General features: G+C 27.6%; 1 protein-coding gene across 4 annotated transcripts; it reads left to right on the forward strand.

Moving 5' to 3' along the window:
* Positions 1-1,222: 1,222 nt before the first annotated feature.
* Positions 1,223-9,180, forward strand: Marf (Mitochondrial assembly regulatory factor). Of its 4 annotated transcripts, XM_089223867.1 has the most exons (13): positions 1,223-1,463; positions 1,629-1,659; positions 1,968-2,052; positions 2,779-2,908; positions 3,236-3,398; positions 3,476-3,709; positions 6,509-6,616; positions 6,694-6,711; positions 6,884-7,176; positions 7,534-7,711; positions 7,784-8,209; positions 8,293-8,451; positions 8,507-9,180. In XM_089223867.1, exons 2-13 carry the CDS (start codon positions 1,642-1,644, stop codon positions 8,906-8,908), a joined length of 2,214 nt encoding a protein of 737 aa, XP_089079993.1. In that variant the 5' UTR covers positions 1,223-1,463; positions 1,629-1,641; the 3' UTR covers positions 8,909-9,180. The 4 variants fall into 4 exon arrangements, with proteins under 4 accessions (XP_089079993.1, XP_089079991.1, XP_089079994.1 ...); XM_089223865.1 differs by lacking the exon at positions 1,629-1,659 and having other exon boundaries at positions 1,827-2,052; XM_089223868.1 differs by lacking the exon at positions 1,629-1,659 and having other exon boundaries at positions 1,224-1,463.
* Positions 9,181-21,730: the final 12,550 nt, after the last annotated feature.

The raw sequence follows: 21,730 nt of genomic DNA on the forward strand, positions 1-21,730 counted from the left end.
GTAACCGCGTAGGTTATTTTAACCGATCTGTAATTAGTTACAGAGACCAAATCGGATCTGCAGTTTACAGGCCCGGTAGCCGATAATTTACAGAGCCGGTAACTTTACCGAGCGTTCAAGCAACACCTAATTTTATTTACAGATCCGTTAACGTACTTACAGATCTGTAAGTAGTTACAGGACGTTTATGCAACCCGCCCTAAGTCTGTTACATTATCGCTTTTATATTCTAAAAATCTTACAATTATATTATCCGAACCACGATGTAGAGATCTTCTCTATGTGATTATGCCGTGTATAAATGTCATCGTGTTCGTTGAGCTCGTTCCCATGGGTGCATGATGGATACATATTATACAATATATAATTAAAAAATGATTATACTATAATACTTGTATTACTATTGCTAAATGAAATGGGTTTATAACACCTATATGTACTTGATATGAATTGGTGGAATACATCTACACTATATTATTATAATTTATACCTAGTTCCTAAACCTATGACTTGGGGTTCTATCAAAATTAATTGAATCATTTTTGGTTTTTTTTTAAATTATTATTTTTCTAAAAATAGATGAGACAAAATAATTCAACATTTTCAAAAATAAATAATTTGATACGTATTGACTGGGAATAGTTACGTACCGACTCGTATCGAAGTCTGAGCCTGAAACAGGTCCGGTACCTACGTATCACTTGTAAGTGTAACTTTTTAGACGCTCAAAATTAAATCGATACGTAGGTACATACGTAGGTAAATAGATACTCCAAGTTCTTCGTTGAAAACCTTCATTGTCTCACAATAATAATTTGATCGCCTTGAACATTTTCCAGAAAACTCCAATATGGCGAGTAATATTTTTATTGAAGGAAAAATTTGTGAGTTACAATTTAACGTTGACGCAGCCAATAAAATATGAAGGTAGTTTATTAAAATAAATATGTATTTTCAGATATTATTTACCTATTTAATTTCAAAATACGAACCAATATTATTGAAATTCGTTCGACCCACGATCTAAATATACAATATTATGATGGTTAATCGAAATGCCGCCTTTTACGATGTCGGCTTGCTAACAGTATTACCAAGTGCATAAATAATTTTTCCGTCATATACTAGTATTTCTACATTTTCGGTCAACCTGTTCAATCTTATCGTATTTGTTGTTATCATTTATACGCTATCTTAAGGCTCGGCCGCACGGGAATATCAATAATAATTTAACATCATTTCTTTTTTTCTCTTGCAAAAGATTGCAAAGAGAATCTCATAGAAAAGAGATTAAAAAAATTAAAAACCCAATAGGTACAATTTGTTATTGACGTTATTGTTGTTATGTTAAAATTATGGTTACTATTCTTTTGCGTCTTGTATAATATGATTTCAGTTGAATATAGTCCACAAACATTGGTTTATTCTGGTCGATAGTTCATATTCTTTAGTATTGAATAAACGTAAGTATAGCACAATAATTTAAATATAAATTGGTATTGGTTTATCTTCGAAACTTACTCAATCTATACAAAAACTAAGCGATTTAATACATTTGATATAAAGACTAATACCCAATAAAAGTTGAATAGATTTTATAAATTAAAATAAAAACTTTATTTGTTTAGTTTACTTTAATTAATGTCTTGGAATAAACAGGTATGATTCCAAAACTATCTAAACATGCACGGTATTAAAAGTACTTATAGGACATTAAAAGCATTTTAGAATATCCGCATAACCACATACTATTATATTGATATTTATTAAGCTATTATATTATCAATTATTATTTCTAATTTGTTTTGTTTTTTTTTTGTTGGCAGGTAGCATTTGAGCTTTGCATGTTGTTACCGTCTTTCATACATTTTTCATAAATGGCTGCTTATATAAATCACACTATTGGTGATTCATTTATAGTTCCTCGTAATCCATCAACAGATGAACAAATTTCTTCACCTTTACAGGTGTTTGGCCAGGCTAAAAAGCAAATCAATAGTATATTTGTTGATATCCAAGAATATGTGGCTGATGCATCTGAACGTATGATTGGTAATTATTACTTATTTTGTTTACTATTTATTATTAAAGCTATAAGTATTTACATAACATGTATTATTTATATGACTTATACTTTACAGTACTATGTACATTAAATATCTTGCACACATTTTTTATTCTTTGATCTGCCCTCGATAACTGACTAATAGCTTTAAGTTAGAAATCTCCATCAACCTTCTGATATTATTTATATTAAAATTTAAATACAATTAAAACAAAATATGTTTAAAATCTTGATCATTTTTTCAACTTAATTACTGGTTACTGTATCTTATATTATAGTTTATTTAAAATGAAAAATTTGTTGACAATTAGAGGTTGATTTTTTATATACATACAAATTCCTTATAAACTATACTTGTTGATCAATTAATAATAGGTATATAAATATTCTATTTTTGTTAATCAAAAATACTATCAAAACAAAAAATAAAAGTTTCATTTAAATTTTTACAAAAAAATTTTGTAGTTGAATTTTGCTTAAACAATAATTGTATTTTATTTTATTAGTTGTTTATTTATCACTTTTTTAGTGATACACTATTATAATATTAGATCATAATTTAATTTTTTTTAGTATTAAAAAAAATCAAAATTAATTTATTAGAGATACAGTTTGTGTACAGTATAGGACATACAATGTTTTCAATATTCATGCAATTCTATATTTTATTGTTTATTAATGGGTATTATAATCATTATAATTATATTTTTTAGATGTGAATAAAATATGTCCTGATGTAATTGTTGAAAATGAATTAAAGTTCATATTGGATTATAGATCTAAAGTCAAAGGAATTTGTGAAGTGTTGACTCGTGATCATATGAAAGTTGCTTTCTTTGGCAGGTTTGTGGTTTTTTTTTTTTTGGTTTGATTGTATGTAGTTTAAAACTTACAAATACAGTGACACTTTTAAGAACCAGACATATTTTATATTTATATGTACCACTCACCACTAACAATTGAGTAAAAGATGTATAGATATTATGTTATATTATAATATAATAAAGATATTATTTTTGTGTCATCCTTAATTTTTTGTTTTCAATTGAAATTTAAAAATATTTGAATCATGGAGTTTAAATTTCATTTGTGGTCCAAAATCTTTACGATAGTTTATTTTTTTAAATATTAATTTTATTAATATGTTAAAATCATTATTACAATACTTAGAACAAGCAATGGAAAAAGTACAGTTGTAAATGCTATGTTGGGAGAAAAAGTCCTTCCTAGCGGTATTGGTCATACAACTAATTGTTTTCTACAAGTTGAAGGGTCTCAAACTGGTGATGCATATTTAGTTACTGAAGGTAGTAATGAAAAACAGAATGTAGAAGTAAGTAGTTGTACATTATTAGATAGTTAAATGTGTATGAAAATTGTTTTAATTTTACTATAAAATTTGTTTTTTAGTCTGTTACTCATTTGGCACATGCTTTGAATTATGAAAAACAATTAAATGAAAAAGAATTGGTACATGTTTATTGGCCAAAAGATAAATGCAGCTTACTAAGAGATGATGTAGCTTTAGTTGACTCTCCAGGAGTGGATGTTACTCCACATTTAGATGATTGGATTGATGCACATTGTATTGATGCTGATGTTTTTGTGTTAGTTGCTAATGCTGAATCCACATTAATGGTTACAGTAAGTCAAATGTGTATATTTTAAATAATTATTAATAATTTGGAATGGCAGATCAAAATTTAAATTAAATATGATTATGAATAACTTTAAATAATTTTCTAACATTTATGCCTTAGTTATATAAACCAAAAAAAAGAGAGATATTTTCTATTATATTATACTTATACTAAATACATGAAGTTGTTTAAATTTAAATACTAAACAAGTAACTAATTTTATTAATTAATATGAAATAAAATAATATTTTTGAACTACAATCACAAAAAAATATGACTTTCAAAGTTTTTCATCCAGAAATTAAAAATCAAAATAATATTTAAAGACTTTTGAAGTTAACATTTAAAAAAAATTAGCCATTAGGTGTTTAAATCAAAAAGAATGATTTTAGTTATTGGTTGTAATTAAAAAATATTATTAGTGAGGAATTGAAACTTTTACATTTATTATTATATTTTATAAACATAATGATTAGGATTTGAATTTTACTTATGAAAAGTACTGAAATATGCACTTTAATATGACCAAAATAATCTTAATATATGCACTAAAACATGCTCTAAATATAAAAAATGGCAAAAACCAAATAATATACAATCGAGGAATAAACAAATAGTAATGAATTAAAATTAACAAATGTTATGGATTACAGAGTGACATTGAAAGACGTATGATAATATATTCTAGAATATAGAATGTATACAATATTAAAATTAAATATTCAAACAAACAAAAAGTCATAATTGTATAAGAAAATATTAACTCTATAATATACACAAAGTAACTTAAACTGAGGATATGGTCTATGTAAATGTATAATAATATTTGTAGACATTTTATGTATTTATAATTACTATTTTTCATTTAATATAAAATAAATTATTACATTGTACATATTAGCAAAAAATAGCAACAAAACTTTAAAATACTTTATTTATGCTAAAAATAGCAAAATAAAATTTTGTATTTTGAATTCCTGGTACATAAAACAAATCTGTTCTTTTCTATTTTTATCTGTAGCCTATTATGCCAATGTTGAAACCCTTATGTTTGGCGTTATTCAATGGTCTTGATCAGCAGTTCCCAACCTTTTTAGTTGTGCAAACCAACAATTTTATAAAAAAATCTTCGAGGCCCAACTATATATATTAGCATATATATATAAATATACGGCAGTTATTAGAAATAAAAGAACTAAAAAATGAATTGTTTATTAAGATAAACACTTTATTCAACTTAATCATAAGTTAAACAATTTAATGTTGTTTTTGACATTGCTTGTCTTCCACATGAGAGTTAATATCTGGATTAAAACTACATAATTTTAGTCTTAGATCGTTCTCAACATTCAGTTTATTTCTATATTAATTTTTGTTTTAAATTAAAGTAGAAAAAACAACTATAAAATAATATAAAACACTATGTGTATTATTCAAGAAGAAATTAATGTAAAAAATCAATTTTTTTTAAATCTTTCCAAGGGTTTTTCTTACTGTACACAATCATTCATGATAATAATTAAAAACCAAATATCAAACTGTTGATAATCAAAATGTAATCAATTACTATACTTCAATAAACATATATTTTTGCTGAGAACATATTTAATTTTATAAAATATGTAAAAAAATGTCTTGATTATAATATACAACATTAATTACCGCATAACTTATCATTTAGGAAGGTTAATGGGTTTTCCATTATTTATGGCTGAGAATTGTTTTTAAATACTATGATTTGAATGAAATGTCTTCAAAATTTTAAACATTATATAAATATATGCAAGCAAATGTTTGATTTACATTATTTTTATTCTATCATTTTTTTTTATATATTAAATCATTCAATTTACTGCATGTTAAAATTGTTTAACATATTTTAAACTATTATCTTTTTAGTTTAAAGTTGTTTTTAAAATTTATATTAATCACAATCTGAAGTCTTTATTTTCTGTTTTAACTTACTATTTCTGATTTGAAAACTTTCTTTGAATACTTAGTAATTAAAATTATGAATCATTATGGTTTTAAATTGCCAAAGTGGTGGTAGTATAATATATTACTGTTAAATTGCTAAATGTATTAACTTTTTATTTTATAAAATATTTATATATATTTAAAATGTTTTAGTATTTGTTGCTTATTGTTTATGATTTGAATTTTGAATACAATTTTTTATAATGTTTTCAAGATTTTATTTTTATTAATTTTATAATGCAGCCATAATAATAAATTTGTGTCTTGATATATTTTGTTGAGGCACTTTTAAATCTTATATATAATTATTTTTTCATAAGTAAACATAAAAATGTACCTACTAATAAATTAGTTGAATTTATTCTATCAATAAAAATTTTAAAAATAGCTGTCTATAATTTTTCAGTTTAAATTATATTGAAAAATCATTAACATGTATATATATATTTGTTTTGTGTAGTATTATAAATTATAATATATAGATACATTTGTATGCTTTTAACAGCTCAATGTATATCTATGTTTTGTATAATATATAACATTTAAATTTGATTTAAGGAAATCATTTTTAATTTATATTAAATCAAATTTTAAAATTTTAAAACTTAAATATAATACATATGTAATTGTCTATATTTCGATACTTATGCCAAAGTCTCATTATTTCTTAATAATATGCAATATGCATAGTAAACATCCAATAAATTGTTTTAATTATTACTATGTTTATGGTTTAGTTTGTTAAACTATTATTTAGAAACTTAATGTCTTAAGAATATTAATAAACAACCTTTCTGTTCTAACAATATAATTATAATATTTTCAGGAGAAGAATTTTTTTCATAAAGTATCGACAAAATTATCTAAGCCAAATATATTTATATTAAACAATCGATGGGATGCTTCCGCTAATGAACCAGAATTCTTAGACCAGGTAAATTGTATGATCAAATTTAGGTATATATTATTATTAAATACCTATCCTTTTTATGTTATTATCTTTCCATCCAGTTTAATAGCCAAGAACAGGTAAGAAAGAGTCTTGTTTCTGCAAATTTTTGCTATTAATAATAATAAGTGTATTATATTTATAATATATATTATATCTGCCTATTATGATTTTGAATTTGAAGTTTGATTCATTCTGCTTGTTTTAAAAATAATTTATTTAAAAATTTAACTTATACATTTTCTTTATTAGGTGCGTAAGCAACATATGGAGCGCGCTACAGATTTTTTGGTGAAAGAGTTGAAAGTTTGCACACAAGAGGAGGCAGTGTCTCGTGTATTTTTTATTTCAGCTAAGGAAGTATTACAGGCTCGAGTAAAAGAACGCAATGGACAAGCTATAAATAATGGAGCATTAGCTGAAGGTTTTAGTGCTAGATATATGGAATTTGAAGAATTTGAACGTAGATTTGAGGAATGTATCTCAAAATCAGCAATTAAGACTAAGTTTTTAAATCATTCACAACAAGGAAAACATTTAGTCAAGTAAGATTTTTATTAATTATTAATACTTATACTCCTCATTGTAATTATAAAAATAAGAAAACACTATGGTACAAATGTAATTACAATTTTTTTTAAAAATAAATACTACATTGCTCCATTCTGCATAAGCATTAAACACGATTCTTAATGGTTATCAATTTTAATTTAACAGCGGCCTGGCAACACTAGTTAGTCACCCTACTGAGTTACCCATTAGTAAGTCTGATGAGTTCCTGTGCACAAATTAGACGCTGTGGCTTATTTTAAACGTGAATGGAGTATAGAGATTAAACATTAAAAATTTTGTTTAAATAATTTGAATTATTTTAAAACTGAAAATTCTTGTGTTATTTCTAGAGATATGTATACAATTATGGAAAAAGTTTACAACAGAAGTAAAGAACTAACACATTCAAAAATGTGTCAAAAAAAAGAATTTCAAGAGAAATTGAATTTTACAGAACAACAACTTGTATGTATAACAAATCAGATGAAAATGAAAATCCATCAGATGGTTGATGATGTGGAGGATAAGGTGAATTTACTATATACTATGTGTGTGTGTGTGTATATTAAATAACTATTTGCTATTTGCTTTTGGTTTTAGGTGTCTAAAGCCCTTAATGATGAAATTCGCAGATTATCTACTTTAGTTGATGAATTCAATTTACCATTTCACCCAGAATCATTAGTTTTAAATGTTTATAAAAAAGAACTTCATAGCCATGTCGAATCAGGGCTTGGTAGCAATTTACGAGCTAAACTATCCACCGCATTGGCTATGAATATAGATCAAAGTCAAAGAGAAATGATTGATAAGATGTCAACGTTATTGCCAGAAGATAAACGGAACATTAATGTCACAAATCCTAAACGTGAACCATTTGAAGTTTTGTATCGTTTACACTGTGATAATCTATGTGGAGATTTCCACGAGCAACTTGAATTCAAATTCTCTTGGGGCTTATCAAAATTAATTACTCGTATATCATCATTAGCCAATTGGTCACGTGATCAATCAAGGGTTCTTATAGTAAATATCTTAAGCAATTCAATTTTTTTTTTTTTGATTGAATTATTCAATTGTCATTGCTATTGTAACATAATTATTTCTAGTCCCCATCTCAAAATCCATCAACCAGTGCTGTTGACGGTTCATTTAGTGGATTTGATAATAGTTTAGCTGTGGAACAAAACTTATCCATGATATCACGTGTTCTGGCTGCATCTGTGGGTACTCACGGTACTGTGGGAGGACTCGTTTTAGGAGGATTTGTAAGTAATACTACATTTGTAATATTGATTGGAATTTAAATTTTCTCTTTTTTAGATGCTCAAAACAGTTGGGTGGCGTTTGATTGTAGCTGCTGGTGCTGTATATGGGGTTCTTTATTTATATGAGCGTTTGTCTTGGACAACAAAAGCAAAAGAAAGAGAATTTAAGAGACAATATGTCGATCATGCTACTAGGAAGCTTCGTTTGATTGTTGATCTCACATCTGCGAATTGTAGTCATCAAGTACAGCAGGAACTCTCTACTACCTTTGCACGATTATGCCAATTAGTTGATGAATCTGCTAACAATTTAAATGATGAAATGAAAAAATTGGACCAAGAAATAAACATGTTATCTAAGTCAACTGAAATCGCAAAATTCTTAAGAAGCAAAGCAGATTTTTTGAAAGTAGAGTTGAAGCAGTTTGATGATACGTTTCTATGTTTAAATAACTAGATAAGTAGTCAAGATGTAAAACGATTGTATATTATACCTACTTGTTGAGTATTTCTTTATATTATTTTTAGAATAGGTATATAATGTTTATTTTATCTTCATTATTTAATTTGATTTCATTTTGATAAGTTTTGAATTTATAATTGTTTCAGTTCTTTTTTTAAATTAGTTAGTCAAGGATTAACAAATTTGACTATTGTTGAATGACATAATATTACCAAAATAGTAATTGTTATATTTGAAAAAAATAAAAAAGAATACATCTTAGTTAATTTATTGAATATTCTATATTTATCGTCTTAAACAAATGGATAAATACATAAATTATAAAGTTAAAGGTAATAAACTGATCAATATTATCTTATCAATATAATCAACTCATTAACTATTTAATTTTAATGGCGTTTTATTATCAACCTAAAATTATGAACATTAATTAATAATTATAGTTATTATGACTGAAAAAATGTAATCAACTTATTTGAGATATAGTATGTACATTATAAAGTAAAATAGATTTCGTATCCAATTGGTTCCATGTATTCAAATATTTTGAAAATTAAATGTTTATTGACATATTAGGTATATATTCTATGAGCAAGATTCAAAAGTAATTTGCATCTCAGTTATATAATAAATTAATAACCAATAATTAAATACTATCAGGTTTTTGATCGCTTCTTATTGGTAAATTATTCTCAAACATAGATTTGTTTGAGTATAGTTTTAAAAAAAAATTTAACAGCTGTATTATGAAATGAATGAGAAAAAAAATATCTCAATTAAGATGATTAATATTTAAATTATTTAATGAATTATCATTAGGTACCTAATTAAAGTTGAAATTATTAAAATTTAATTATTTTTATTTTCTATAGTTCCAAAGAGCTTAAAAGCACTTTTTAATATTTTATTATTCAATAGTTGAGGATGTGCTGAATCTGAATTCAATGATGAAATAAAAAATGAAATAATCATTGCATAGGTATGATAATTGATTCTAAGCAAAGACTTTTTGTCAGACTATTATTGAAGATGTTTTTAAAATGTTTTCTAAAAATTATACGAGGATTTAATATTTTCCTTTTAGTATTATGGCAGTGTGCTATGGTATATACATAGACAACTTTTGTATGGTGCCTCCCTCCCACACAAAATAATTTTTAAATGTAAGTGGTTTTGATAATTTTTTTCAACATTTTAACCTAAAACATTAAGAAAAAAATTATGCTTTTTAAATTTTTTTTTAATCATGTTTATTAGATATAACTGATATAAGTATCTTTTTAAAACTTTTTGACTTAGAAATAGAATTTTTATCAACATTTATTGAAAATTAAAGGAGGCATACCAGCAGCCCTCCTCCCCTACATGAATTGTTTCACTACAGTACTGTAAATAAATCTGGGCCCTTATTGTATAATACTTCTAAGCATATTTTATAATATTTTTATTAAAATTCTTTTTAACATTAAATCTTTATTTTTTCAAAAGGTACACCTCAAATATTAGTTACTTGCTAAGCTTTTTTTACTGTTATACACGTCTATAAACTATCAGTTATATTAATTACGTTAAAATATTAGTAAATTTGTTGAAATTTACTATAAAATCAATATGTAAATTTTTTTTTTTTTTATAATTATCCCGCGGCAACTAAGGCCATTGGGAAGAGGGTAGTACTGTAGGTTCTTATGGAACTGTAGGTTGGTTTTACACGCGGGAAAGAGTTTTTGGCAGAATTTCTATTGGGGCACCCGTAGGTTTCTGCCCTGCCCCGGAGTGGGGCACTTGTTCTCCGGACATCGTGACTTGCCCGGAGAAAAATGCCGCCCGATGGTCGAGGATCGAACCCTGTCCGGCTGAGCCACAGCCGACTCGGTAGACCACTCGGCCACCTCGTCCCCCTATGTACATTTTGTTAGGATACCATTAACTATTTACAAATAAAATGTATAAGTATAATCTAATAGCTATCTTATTTTCAACTGGATACATAGCACTTGTAAGAGGGCAGCCAGCAGACATCGACATTCAACTTAAGTATCTTTGGTGGGAGACTAATTGCTCATATTGTCCTGGATTTTTTCAAAAAAATGTTCGCCTCATCCACCTACCGACGCAAAGTGTCCTGTTCTAATATTGTAAATATAATATATACACATGGATTATTAAACACAACTTTGTATTTTGTATACAATATTATGGAGGCTATTGAAAAGCACATCCTGGTAGATGTTTTTTTCACAGATTTTGATAAAGCCTTTGACAGAGTTGAACTTGGCTGCCTAATTGAGTCCCTATACAAATCTGCAGGGTTTGGTGAAGGGTTTGGCTGTCGTGATTCAAATCCTATCTGTCTGGATGAGTTTAATATAGGTTAAAGCATTCGGCTGCAATTCCTCTATCTCTAAGGTCTCTTCGGAGTTCCCCAGGTAGGACCTAAGTTAATATTTTATTTTTTTCCTCATTTGACCTGGGACTATAGTTCTCATTGATATTCAACCCCTTTGTAGAAAGCCCTGCATAACAGTGTCGCTATGCTGTATGTATATAGGCGACAAGTTCTTATATGTACCCCTTCATTGAGTAACTTACCTGTAATGTTCAATTAACATCGACGTATAAAGTGTTTAAATAATAAATGAAAAAGAATCTAAATATTTTGAACATCATATAAAGCATATACAATTCCTTTATGAGTAGGTACATAAATTTTTTTTTTAATGTCATGCCTCTACAGCTTTAGGTGATTAAATTATTTTATAAATTAAAACAAAAAAACATAATTTTAAAATAACCGATGATGCGAAAATATCCAATTTATTTCTTGTTATTCTCAGTGGAGACAATTTTCTACTGGAAAAATATCGATATAGGTTTGCTGGATCAAATTAGATCTAGTTGGTATCTTTGGGTCGTAATAATTATTAAAAACTAATCAAATTTTTAAATATTCGAGAAAAACTAAATAGAAGCGGGTAACGTCCTGCTGTACATTATAAATGTCTACAGAGTTAGGTATGTTAGGTAACTGTATTGGATGTGTTAAATTTGAATTCATTGATATAAAATCATTGTTTATGAAAAATGATTCTGAGTAAGGACCTCAGCCTATATAGGCTATAATATTACGAATTAGGTATATTTTATGATATTATTCTGATTAAAGTAATTATAATTAAATTAAACTATATTATAAACATTATAATAGTTCAATAGGTAATATGGGTATAGTCAAAATATTTTGAAAATTTGTTGGTATATAGAAAATACCATTATAAACATAATTTTACGTATCTATTTTATAGTTATTTAAAAAAAAAAAATACAATACAACAAGTATTTTTATGAGTTTTGTGTATTAACATCAACTAGAATCTTTTACCGGCCATAAAAGACGTTGAAGTAGAAAATCGAAATGTCAGAAACAAAAAAAAAACCATCAATCATTATAAAACTAACATTCATCGATCCTCTCATAATTTAAAATTTGTCAAAATTTTAATATTATTATCATTGAAATAAGTGTTTGGTAACCTTGGTATCAAGAAGTTGGACCTTCTTCGCTCAGAATCATTTTTTCATGTTATTCGATATTATTTTTCATTGGATTTATTTGAAATCAAACTTAACGTAGGTGGTAGGTGTATACGTTAACTCATCCATTACAGTGCCTGCAGCTCAATGATGACAGATACACCCCGAACTCCTATAATACAACAGAACTTACTTCAATTTTTTTTTTTTTTTGTAGTTAGAGAATTTTCATTTTTAAAATTAAGTTTTTGGCTTCTTTAATCGTTTTGAAATAACCTTCTAGACGTTTTTCTCTGCTGCAGTACAAACAGTGCCAGGGGCATCATTACCTACCTAACTTCGCACTTGCTCTACCAAAATCCTGCAGCGCTGGTATTTATGTATAATATCATCCACTACAAACTACAGCAATAATATATATAAATATATGTAAAATACGCGTGTGCTATTTATTTTGAATGATGACATTATATTCGCGCAAACACGTACTCAGCCCTTTTAACTTCCTTTGCGAGGGCCGCCGTACCTATTATGCCCGCCTGCGAAACCCACGAGTCCGCGACACGCACACGTATTATATAGTCATCATAATACTATTATCAATCAGAACTGAACCCTTTATAGCGCGAAACAATATGATGGGTAGGTACACAATAACAATTAACAATAATAATTGCTGCAGGAATCAAAGACTGGAGACTCGAACCGCGTGAAAGCCATCTCGGTTGCCATCGGCAACGCAACTGATCTGCTTGGGCTAGGGTGTGTGTATATATAAGACGCACACATAATATTATACTGTACAGTGCCGCTCGCAGAGTCACTCGAAATTCGAATCAATGGTCATGGCGCCAGCAATAGGCTATGTAGTAATAATAATAGTACAGTAATGCGTATTAGGTCGCGAGTTTTTAAATATTATTATTATTATTATTATTATTAATTCGCCGGTCAGCATTCGTCATCAACGTACGCATATACCGCACGACATAAAATATTCTATTTTTATAATTTAATTTATAATATCTACCTGGTATTCGTAGTTGATCACATAATATCACCAATTCATATTATTGTTCTTAAATATTATGTTCTACAAAAACTTAACCAAGTTAAAAGGGATGATCGACCAGTCAGTAACTACCAAACAAAAATTAAGATTTCGAAATGCTCCCCTTTTTAAAAGGTTTAATATTTAGAATGAAGATTTGCACAACGCCCTTATCTCCTTAAAGCTTACCTAACCAGTGTTTAAAATTATTGTAAAAGCCCATTCTAAAATGAAGTACCTAGAGATATGAGGGTTAGAAATACCGACTGAAGTCGTTTGTATAAAGATTCACCAGTATTTCTAGAAATTGGACGGTGCACCACCGTGAGCTTAGATAGGTGCCCCCATTCAATATTAATGGAATATACAGGATGGTTCATGAGGCGTAAAACACTCATTATTTATAAAAACTATTTATTTTTTCCAAAATTTTAGAGAGGTACATGCTATTCTAAAACTATATACATTTTTTATATTTTTCACCCTTATATTTATTAGGTTAACCACTATCAACTTTTGATTTTTAAATGGCAACCTATATTAACAATATCATAAATTAATAAGGCTATTTTTTTAATAAATTTTCATTTTTCGTTAATCCGTTGACGAGATAAGGTCTCCCAAAGTTGGATGGTTTTGGAGTGGTGTTTGTCCTGTGTAAATATGTTTACCTATTGTGGGGCACAACTTAGGCTTAACTATCGTACTTACTGAATTTATTTGAAAAGTGTATTATGTTTTACGCTAGAGTACAAAAATCCCAATTGCTGCGGCCGCGGTACTTACATGGTATAATACATTTATACACAAACACCACCCCAAAACCATCCAACTTTGGGAGACTAATTCTCGTCAATGGATTAACGAAAAATGAAAATTTAAACGTGAAAATTCATTTAAAAAATAGCCTTATTAATTATTATGATATTGTGAATATAGGTTGTCATTTAAAAATCAAAAGTTGATAGTGGTTTACCTAATAAATATAAGGGTGAAAAATATTAAAAATTTATATAGTTTTAGAACAGCATAGATCTAAAATTTTGAAAAAAGTAAATATTTTTATAAATAATAAGTGTTTCACGCCTCATGAATCACCCTGTATATTATACTGATAGTTCGATTGTTCGATAGGTACATACTAACTTTTATAATATATTAAAATGAAAAATGTATAGAGTGATTCAATACAAACGACGAACGTAAATTGAGTGTTTAAGAGAATTGTTGGTAAACATTTCTTTTTGGACTATTGAAAATATATAGATAGGTACCTACTTGTAATATCAAAATTGTATGTACCTGTTGGATATTGTATTTATCTTTGCCCCTTTTTCTGTGCCAGATACATTAACGCCTACTAAAACTGTGGACTAATAAAATAAACTACTAGAACTTCTTTCTTTAGATTCTTTTCCATCATGACATGTTCACCTTTGAAAGTTAAAGTACTATCCACAGTATATCTTTTTTCTTTTCACACCTTTTTAAACTTCTTTAATCATTTTTAATTTGTTACCAACACTTAGACTTAGGCACTTCAATGTCCGTTTAATTTGATATTGTATATAGAAAAACAACTTACAGAAAAAACACAAACTATATACATATAACATATATAAACAAGCACAATCGAGTATATATCGACACTATTCGACATTTTGACAGGTATTGACAGGCAATTGAACACTAAATTAAATGAAGAAAAAGTAAAATCAGTGTAACGTTATCGTCGCTATCTGAAATATAATTTATATTTTATAATTAAATATCAACGCTATTACATCGTTCAATCGTTGTATATATTGCATATTTTATAAACTCTGTCATTTATCTTATGTAATAAATAGCTTAAAAATATGTATTCAAAATATTTCGAAAATATATTATTCCTACAGACAATACCTATAATATAAACAGTTTGGACTTTGGAGATGTGTTAACTATTTTTCTTTTTTGTTATATACATGCGATATTGCTAAATACTGGTTTTGTGGAAAAATCACAGGTTTTCCAAAATTGTTTTGTTTTTTTTTTCTGGTTATAATAAACAATTATTTGGGATTTTTAATTTTTATCCCCTAAAAATTAACTAGATTCAATTTTGTACCAGAAACCTATTTCAAAGTCGAAAATTTTAGCATTTTTACTGCCTTAAAAGTCTTATGAATATAATAATAATAATATAAAACACAATCATTGTTAAATCGATACATTCATCGCTCCAAGGCACTGAATCTAAAACAAGGACAGTTCCCTAACAATGTTTAAAGGTCAATAATAGGTAATTAATAATTATACACTAATAACTATAAGTTTTGTGATTTTATTAATTAATATTAAATAAAATATTATGTATATAAACACTTTACTTATTTTTATTTTTATCGATTCAATTGTGCGCACTGTACAATCAAGGAGAAAAATAACCTATATATAGACTTAAAGTATCGCATAATATATTATACCTATTTAGGAATTAAGATATCCTACAGGTGATGGTTGTGTGCAGCAAGAAGTGTTTGAGCGTTTGAGGTAGGTAGTTACACGGAGATAGAAGTTTCAGATTTATTAAATATTTATATACATGCCATATTACAGTATATATATATTACATTACTAATATTCCACTACGGTTATTCTTGGTTATCACGAACTGACAACTGTACACACGATATCCGACTGATACGAAATTATTATAACCCACATAATATACAATTTTATTGGACAATAATATTGATGTGAATCATTGTATATAATATTTTGTAGTTAAAAAATATTATGATAGGTACCCACGTAAGAGACATTTTTAGTGCGACACGTGTTAGGACTGCAGCGTTAATTTATCATCGATAAATCGTTGGCGGAAAATGAGGCAATTAACATTCAAACATATAATATTATTATTATTATTACTATACATATATTGTACCAGATGGTACAGCGGTGCATAATATTATAAAGGACATTTCAATTATTGCCGAAGCTCGTCCGGCAGAGCCTCGGTTTGTAGTGTTTCGATCATATAATTATTTACTATTGTTCGATCTGTCTTTTTCACACGCGCACACGGTATAACTGCACAGTTGCGTACACCTCGCGCGATTTTGTTTTTAATTAAAACTCGTGGCCAAAACAAAAAACAAAAAATAAAAACCCACCTCGAAATACACCGTGGCGTATTATATTATTATTATTATTATCATCGCACTACAGAAACTAATACAGGGTGATTCAACAAGACAAGCCCGTCCCCTTTTCTTTAATAATGAAGAAAAATCAAAATATGATTTTTTCGAACTTTCACATACCTTTTTAAAGACCATATTTTCATATTTTTGAGATTTTGTGTAGGTATTACTTAAAGAATATGTTCTTAACAACTACAAACTTATGTATTTAAAATTAATTACCCCCTCCCCTTTTTACTATAAATTAATTAACAGATAATTTTGTATAAAATGTTGATGCATCAAAATCAAAATTCTATCGAATAGTATTTGAATCTTATAATTTTGACAATTTCGTATATTAGGAATGATTATCATACTTATATGGGTTTGAGTGATAAGGATACTATGGCGATTTGACAATTGTATTAATTATAATTTACATTAATTAATATATTTTATAAATTATAAAAATGGTTGAATTATAATATAAATACTACCTATTTAGATTCATTAATATATCCATTTTATTTGTACAAAACCATTTTTAAAGACAATAATTATCCTTACTTAATATAACCAATATATGTTAACAACTAAAAAAATACTATTAAAATCGTTTTTAAATAAATATCTACATAATAATTTGCAGTAAAAAGGGGAGAAGGGTTTTCATATGAAAAACAAAATTTTGTGCTGATCATCGCGGTTTGCGAATACTTGCATACTATAATATAGTCGAAAAAATATCAAGAATTTGAAAATATGATGGTTTTTGAGTGTCCACAATTAAAAATTCTAAAAAGCAGAATTTCCATATATATATATGAAAATAAAAACGGAAATGAATTCGCTCGACGAATCACCCTGTACATATGATGTTTATGCATTATTGGTATAGGTACGCGTGGACTGCACGCGCCCTTCGTAACGGCGCCGAACTAATAGGATTTACATCATTCCGAAACCCGAACTGCATAATACAACAATTAATCTTAAGGAACCTGTCGGCGGTGGCGATGGCAGCGGTATAACTATACCATGGTCGCGGTAAAACGTGAGAGCTTATAATATACATTAGTTGCACTCGTACGCCGCTGGTCGTTTTACGGAATTGCAAGGCAACAGGGGTAGGGTGGTGGTATTCGGGTGTGCGGTCGCGAGAAGGGCGAGTGAGTCGCAGAGTCTACGGCCGATTGATGGAATTCACCGCGTGCGTGATGTACGCGCTCTGAAGTGCGTTTCAGCCTTCGGGTCATCACAGTAATGGCGTTTTTTCTTCCTTATACTGCTCCAATGATATATTATATTGTGCCGATACTACACACACACACACACATACTTACAGTACATACTACATACACGATACACACATTATAAATATATATATATATATACAATGGCATTCGATATGGTCAGAGTGCAGCGCTTGCGAACTGCAGCAGGATACACAGGATACGCATATATATAATCCCAACTACGGCGAAACGCGCTCGGTATACATTATTATGGGGCTATTATTGCAGACGGTATTCGACATTACCCCTATTGTCATTACCCTGAAGCAGTGGTGTGCAAGGCCATATTTTAGGAATTTTCCGCTCAATGAGCAATAAGAGCGAATTTTCAAATTCTCAAAAGTTTAAAATAATATTATTATAATAACATGCTCTATGATACCTTAAAATATTTTCTTAATGATCATTAAATTAGTAAAATATGTTTTGTTTTTACTTCAAATAATTTTGTTATACACATGATATAATATAATACATGTTTATATTATTGAACATTCTAAATTTGTAATATTTACGCTTACCGTCAATTATAATTGGACAACGTTCAGAACTTTTCTTTGGTTAACTGTTTGAATTCGGTAGCACTTGAAGCTATTAAACAAATCACATATAAGTAAATTACAAATTAAGTAATTTAATTACAAACAAGTTATTTAACATAAGAAACATTTTTTTCGTGTAATGAAGTATTTCAAACTCGAGAAATTAACAAACGTGTAATTTTTTTTATGAACGTATAATAAATACACCTATACTTAAACATGAAATATAAGCCAAATATTATCTTATCTTCAAAATATGTTTTAATTTGAAAAATTAAATTTTTTATGAATTCTACTATTAAGTCATATATAAATTGTTCAACTCCTCTGAACTTCATTAAAGTAAATAAATAATAAATCATATTGTGTAAGTATATTAGAACCTGAAAATCCACTTTCTAAATATATATGGTCAGTCCAGTGCTCGCAAACTGCAGCAGGATAAGTAATCTACAAATATATATAATATCCATTATTGGCGTTATTCGGCATCACCCTCATATTGTACCTTGCAGCAGTGGCCCGCAGGGTCATAGTTTAGGAATTTTCCACTCAAGGAGCGACAAAAATAATGGCTGAGTATTTTACAAAACAAATGTGTATTAGTTTAAAAAAACGATATTTCATAATATTAAAAAGCTGATGTTTAAAAAAAAAAGTGGATGTCACTCTGCTGTAGAGTGGTGGGGTGGACCTCTGACTAGGGTAGGTTAGATTTGAATGCAATGATAGGTATCATTGTATACGAAAAACGATTCTAAACGGAGATGATTTGTCAGTCAAGGATATATTATATTTAAATATTGTCATATTATATTCTATTTTGAAACAAATATTTTATTTTTTAATTAGGACGCATTTTGCATAAGGCATGGTTAATCAATTTTTCCAAAAACATTGCATGTAGTTATCATAATTCATAATACCTTATATTATCATAGATATACATATATACCTGGTTTGAGGATAAATCGTTATCGTTACGCGATTTCATAAAAATTTAAAACTCAAACCCTCAAAACATTTTTCCTATAGTGACGCTTCAAATTTTCTCTAAAGCTATTTGAAGCAAAACTTATGGAAAATTTAGTGCTGAATTTTATAACTTTAGATATAAATACAAACGATTTTATGCATTTTGAACTACAAAATAATTTGCAAATATTCATGGTTTTGACGAATTTTTGTCAATATTTGAACTTCATATGCTAATAAAAGTATAGGTAAGTATTTTGATTCGGCCAAAAAAATTTCATTGACACTTCAAAAAAAAAATTGTTCAGAAAAATTGAAAATTTCAGTTGTCTATAAATATCTCATAAATAGTCAAAAATATTTTGAATATTAAATCATGTAAAGAAAATGCCAATTTAAATAACTGGTAAAATTTTCAAGTATCTACAACTTATACTTTTTGAATAACAAATATTTAAAATCGTTTGAGGATAAATCGTTATCGTTACGCTATTACTAGAACCTTTTTCAAAAGGCAAATAAACAAATTGTATATTTATATTATTATACATACTTCAAAAAAGTCATTGATAGTATTGATCACGGTGTTATAGTAATGTAACTCGAGAAGATTAGTTTGGCTGATCCTTTATTATCTTGGTTCTATTCTTTTCTTATCTAAAGAAACTAGCATGCGATATTTAAAACTATGATTTTTTTTTAAACCAATTACGGTAATTTCTAGAGTTCATCGGATGGAATCATTTATCGAAAATATATTATTTAATTTTTTTATAAATTATATTGTTTTTTACTATTATAAAATGTTGGTATAATATTATTATAAGTTCTATAAGACGTTAAATTATTCAAATTTAAAAAGACTATGTAATTCTGATTTACTACAAAAATATTTAAATTAATTTTATAACTGGTGCCTTGCTAACGGGATGTATTGCTATGCGCTAATTTATATTCATTTTTTAAGATAAAAAATCCTGCCATTTATAACTATAGTTTATCTAATTATAACTTACCACTTGTCCATGTTACTATTTAATTAATGATCTTGGTATTATTTTGGATGGCTATGTGGCTAGTGGCTTGATTTTAATAATAAATTACAATTTAAAATCTTTGCCTCTTGATTTCTCATCGTAAAAATGTAATAGGTACTTACCTACTACCTATATTATGATTCATTAATACATTAATATTATTGTGAATATATTGTTATTATTGAAAACCATTAAATTCATATCTATACATTTTTTTCGAATATGCAATTGCTTATTAAATCTTATTAACCTAACTTAAACTTAAAAGTCTTTAATGAATAAATGTCTTGGTTTACAAAATTGAAAATTATACTTTTATGGTTCCACGATATTTATATAGGGATCACATGTTGTGTGATGTTATATTCGTGTTGGTGATTGTACCAATGACATGGCTTTATGACTATTCCAACATATTTTATACATTTGTTTATTTTTGTAAACAACGTGTAACAATTATAATATGTTACATGATACCTATGTAGTATGTATATGTACTACACACTTAACATCATGTACGATCAACTGCTGACCTATGGCCAATACACACCATGTATGAAGTAAGTTAGTTCGCTGTGCACCTTAGACCTCAACACTCAATGAATATCGAACTCCGTATTATAACTATACGATACAGTCAAATAGTTGGATAGAATATAATTTATATAGCATGTGAGTATTATTATTTGTAAGTGTTTAATATACAAAAAAACTTAATGATAACTGAAACGGAATCCTAGTTATTTAAATATATTTAAGATCCTGTTATCTATATATTTACCCTTGGCTACGGTAATTATATCTATAGGGTACTCTATAGGGTACTACCTACGTGTCTTTTAAAGGATATCTGATATTTAATTGGTCGTTTCCCCGACCATGTTTTAAATGACAAATTTTACCATGACAAATGTTTTAAGCGTTTCAACTACACTACGATATGGGATTTCCTACAGTAAAAGTTAGATTAAATTTTAAAAGATTTTACAACATAAAAGATTGAAAAAATGTGCCATTCACGTCGCAATATTTTCAAATGATCTAGAATTTTATTAGTAATCGGCGAAAAATTTAATCATTTTGCCTCTCAGTTTTTGTTTTCATATACAGATGTTAGACAATTCACAGCATTTATGACTAATCCAAGGTAGTATATCGTTATGGTTGAAAATTTAATCAAAATGTCGAAGATGAGATATTTTTTTGAAA

This window comes from Diuraphis noxia, unplaced genomic scaffold (assembly GCF_037042655.1).
Source record: "Diuraphis noxia isolate RWA-SAM2 unplaced genomic scaffold, SU_Dnox_SAM2 contig0003, whole genome shotgun sequence".
Classification (NCBI taxonomy): domain Eukaryota; kingdom Metazoa; phylum Arthropoda; class Insecta; order Hemiptera; family Aphididae; genus Diuraphis; species Diuraphis noxia.

What these genes read in the sequence shown, in the direction of transcription:
- Marf (XM_089223865.1), top strand. Translation starts at nt 1,878, where the DNA reads ATGGCTGCTTATATAAATCACACTATTGGTGATTCATTTATAGTTCCT. An exon ending in TGCATCTGAACGTATGATTG is followed by an intron (nt 2,053 to 2,778) that starts GTAATTATTACT and finishes TATATTTTTTAG; the next exon opens with ATGTGAATAAAATATGTCCT. An exon ending in GACTCGTTTTAGGAGGATTT is followed by an intron (nt 8,452 to 8,506) that starts GTAAGTAATACT and finishes TCTCTTTTTTAG; the next exon opens with ATGCTCAAAACAGTTGGGTG.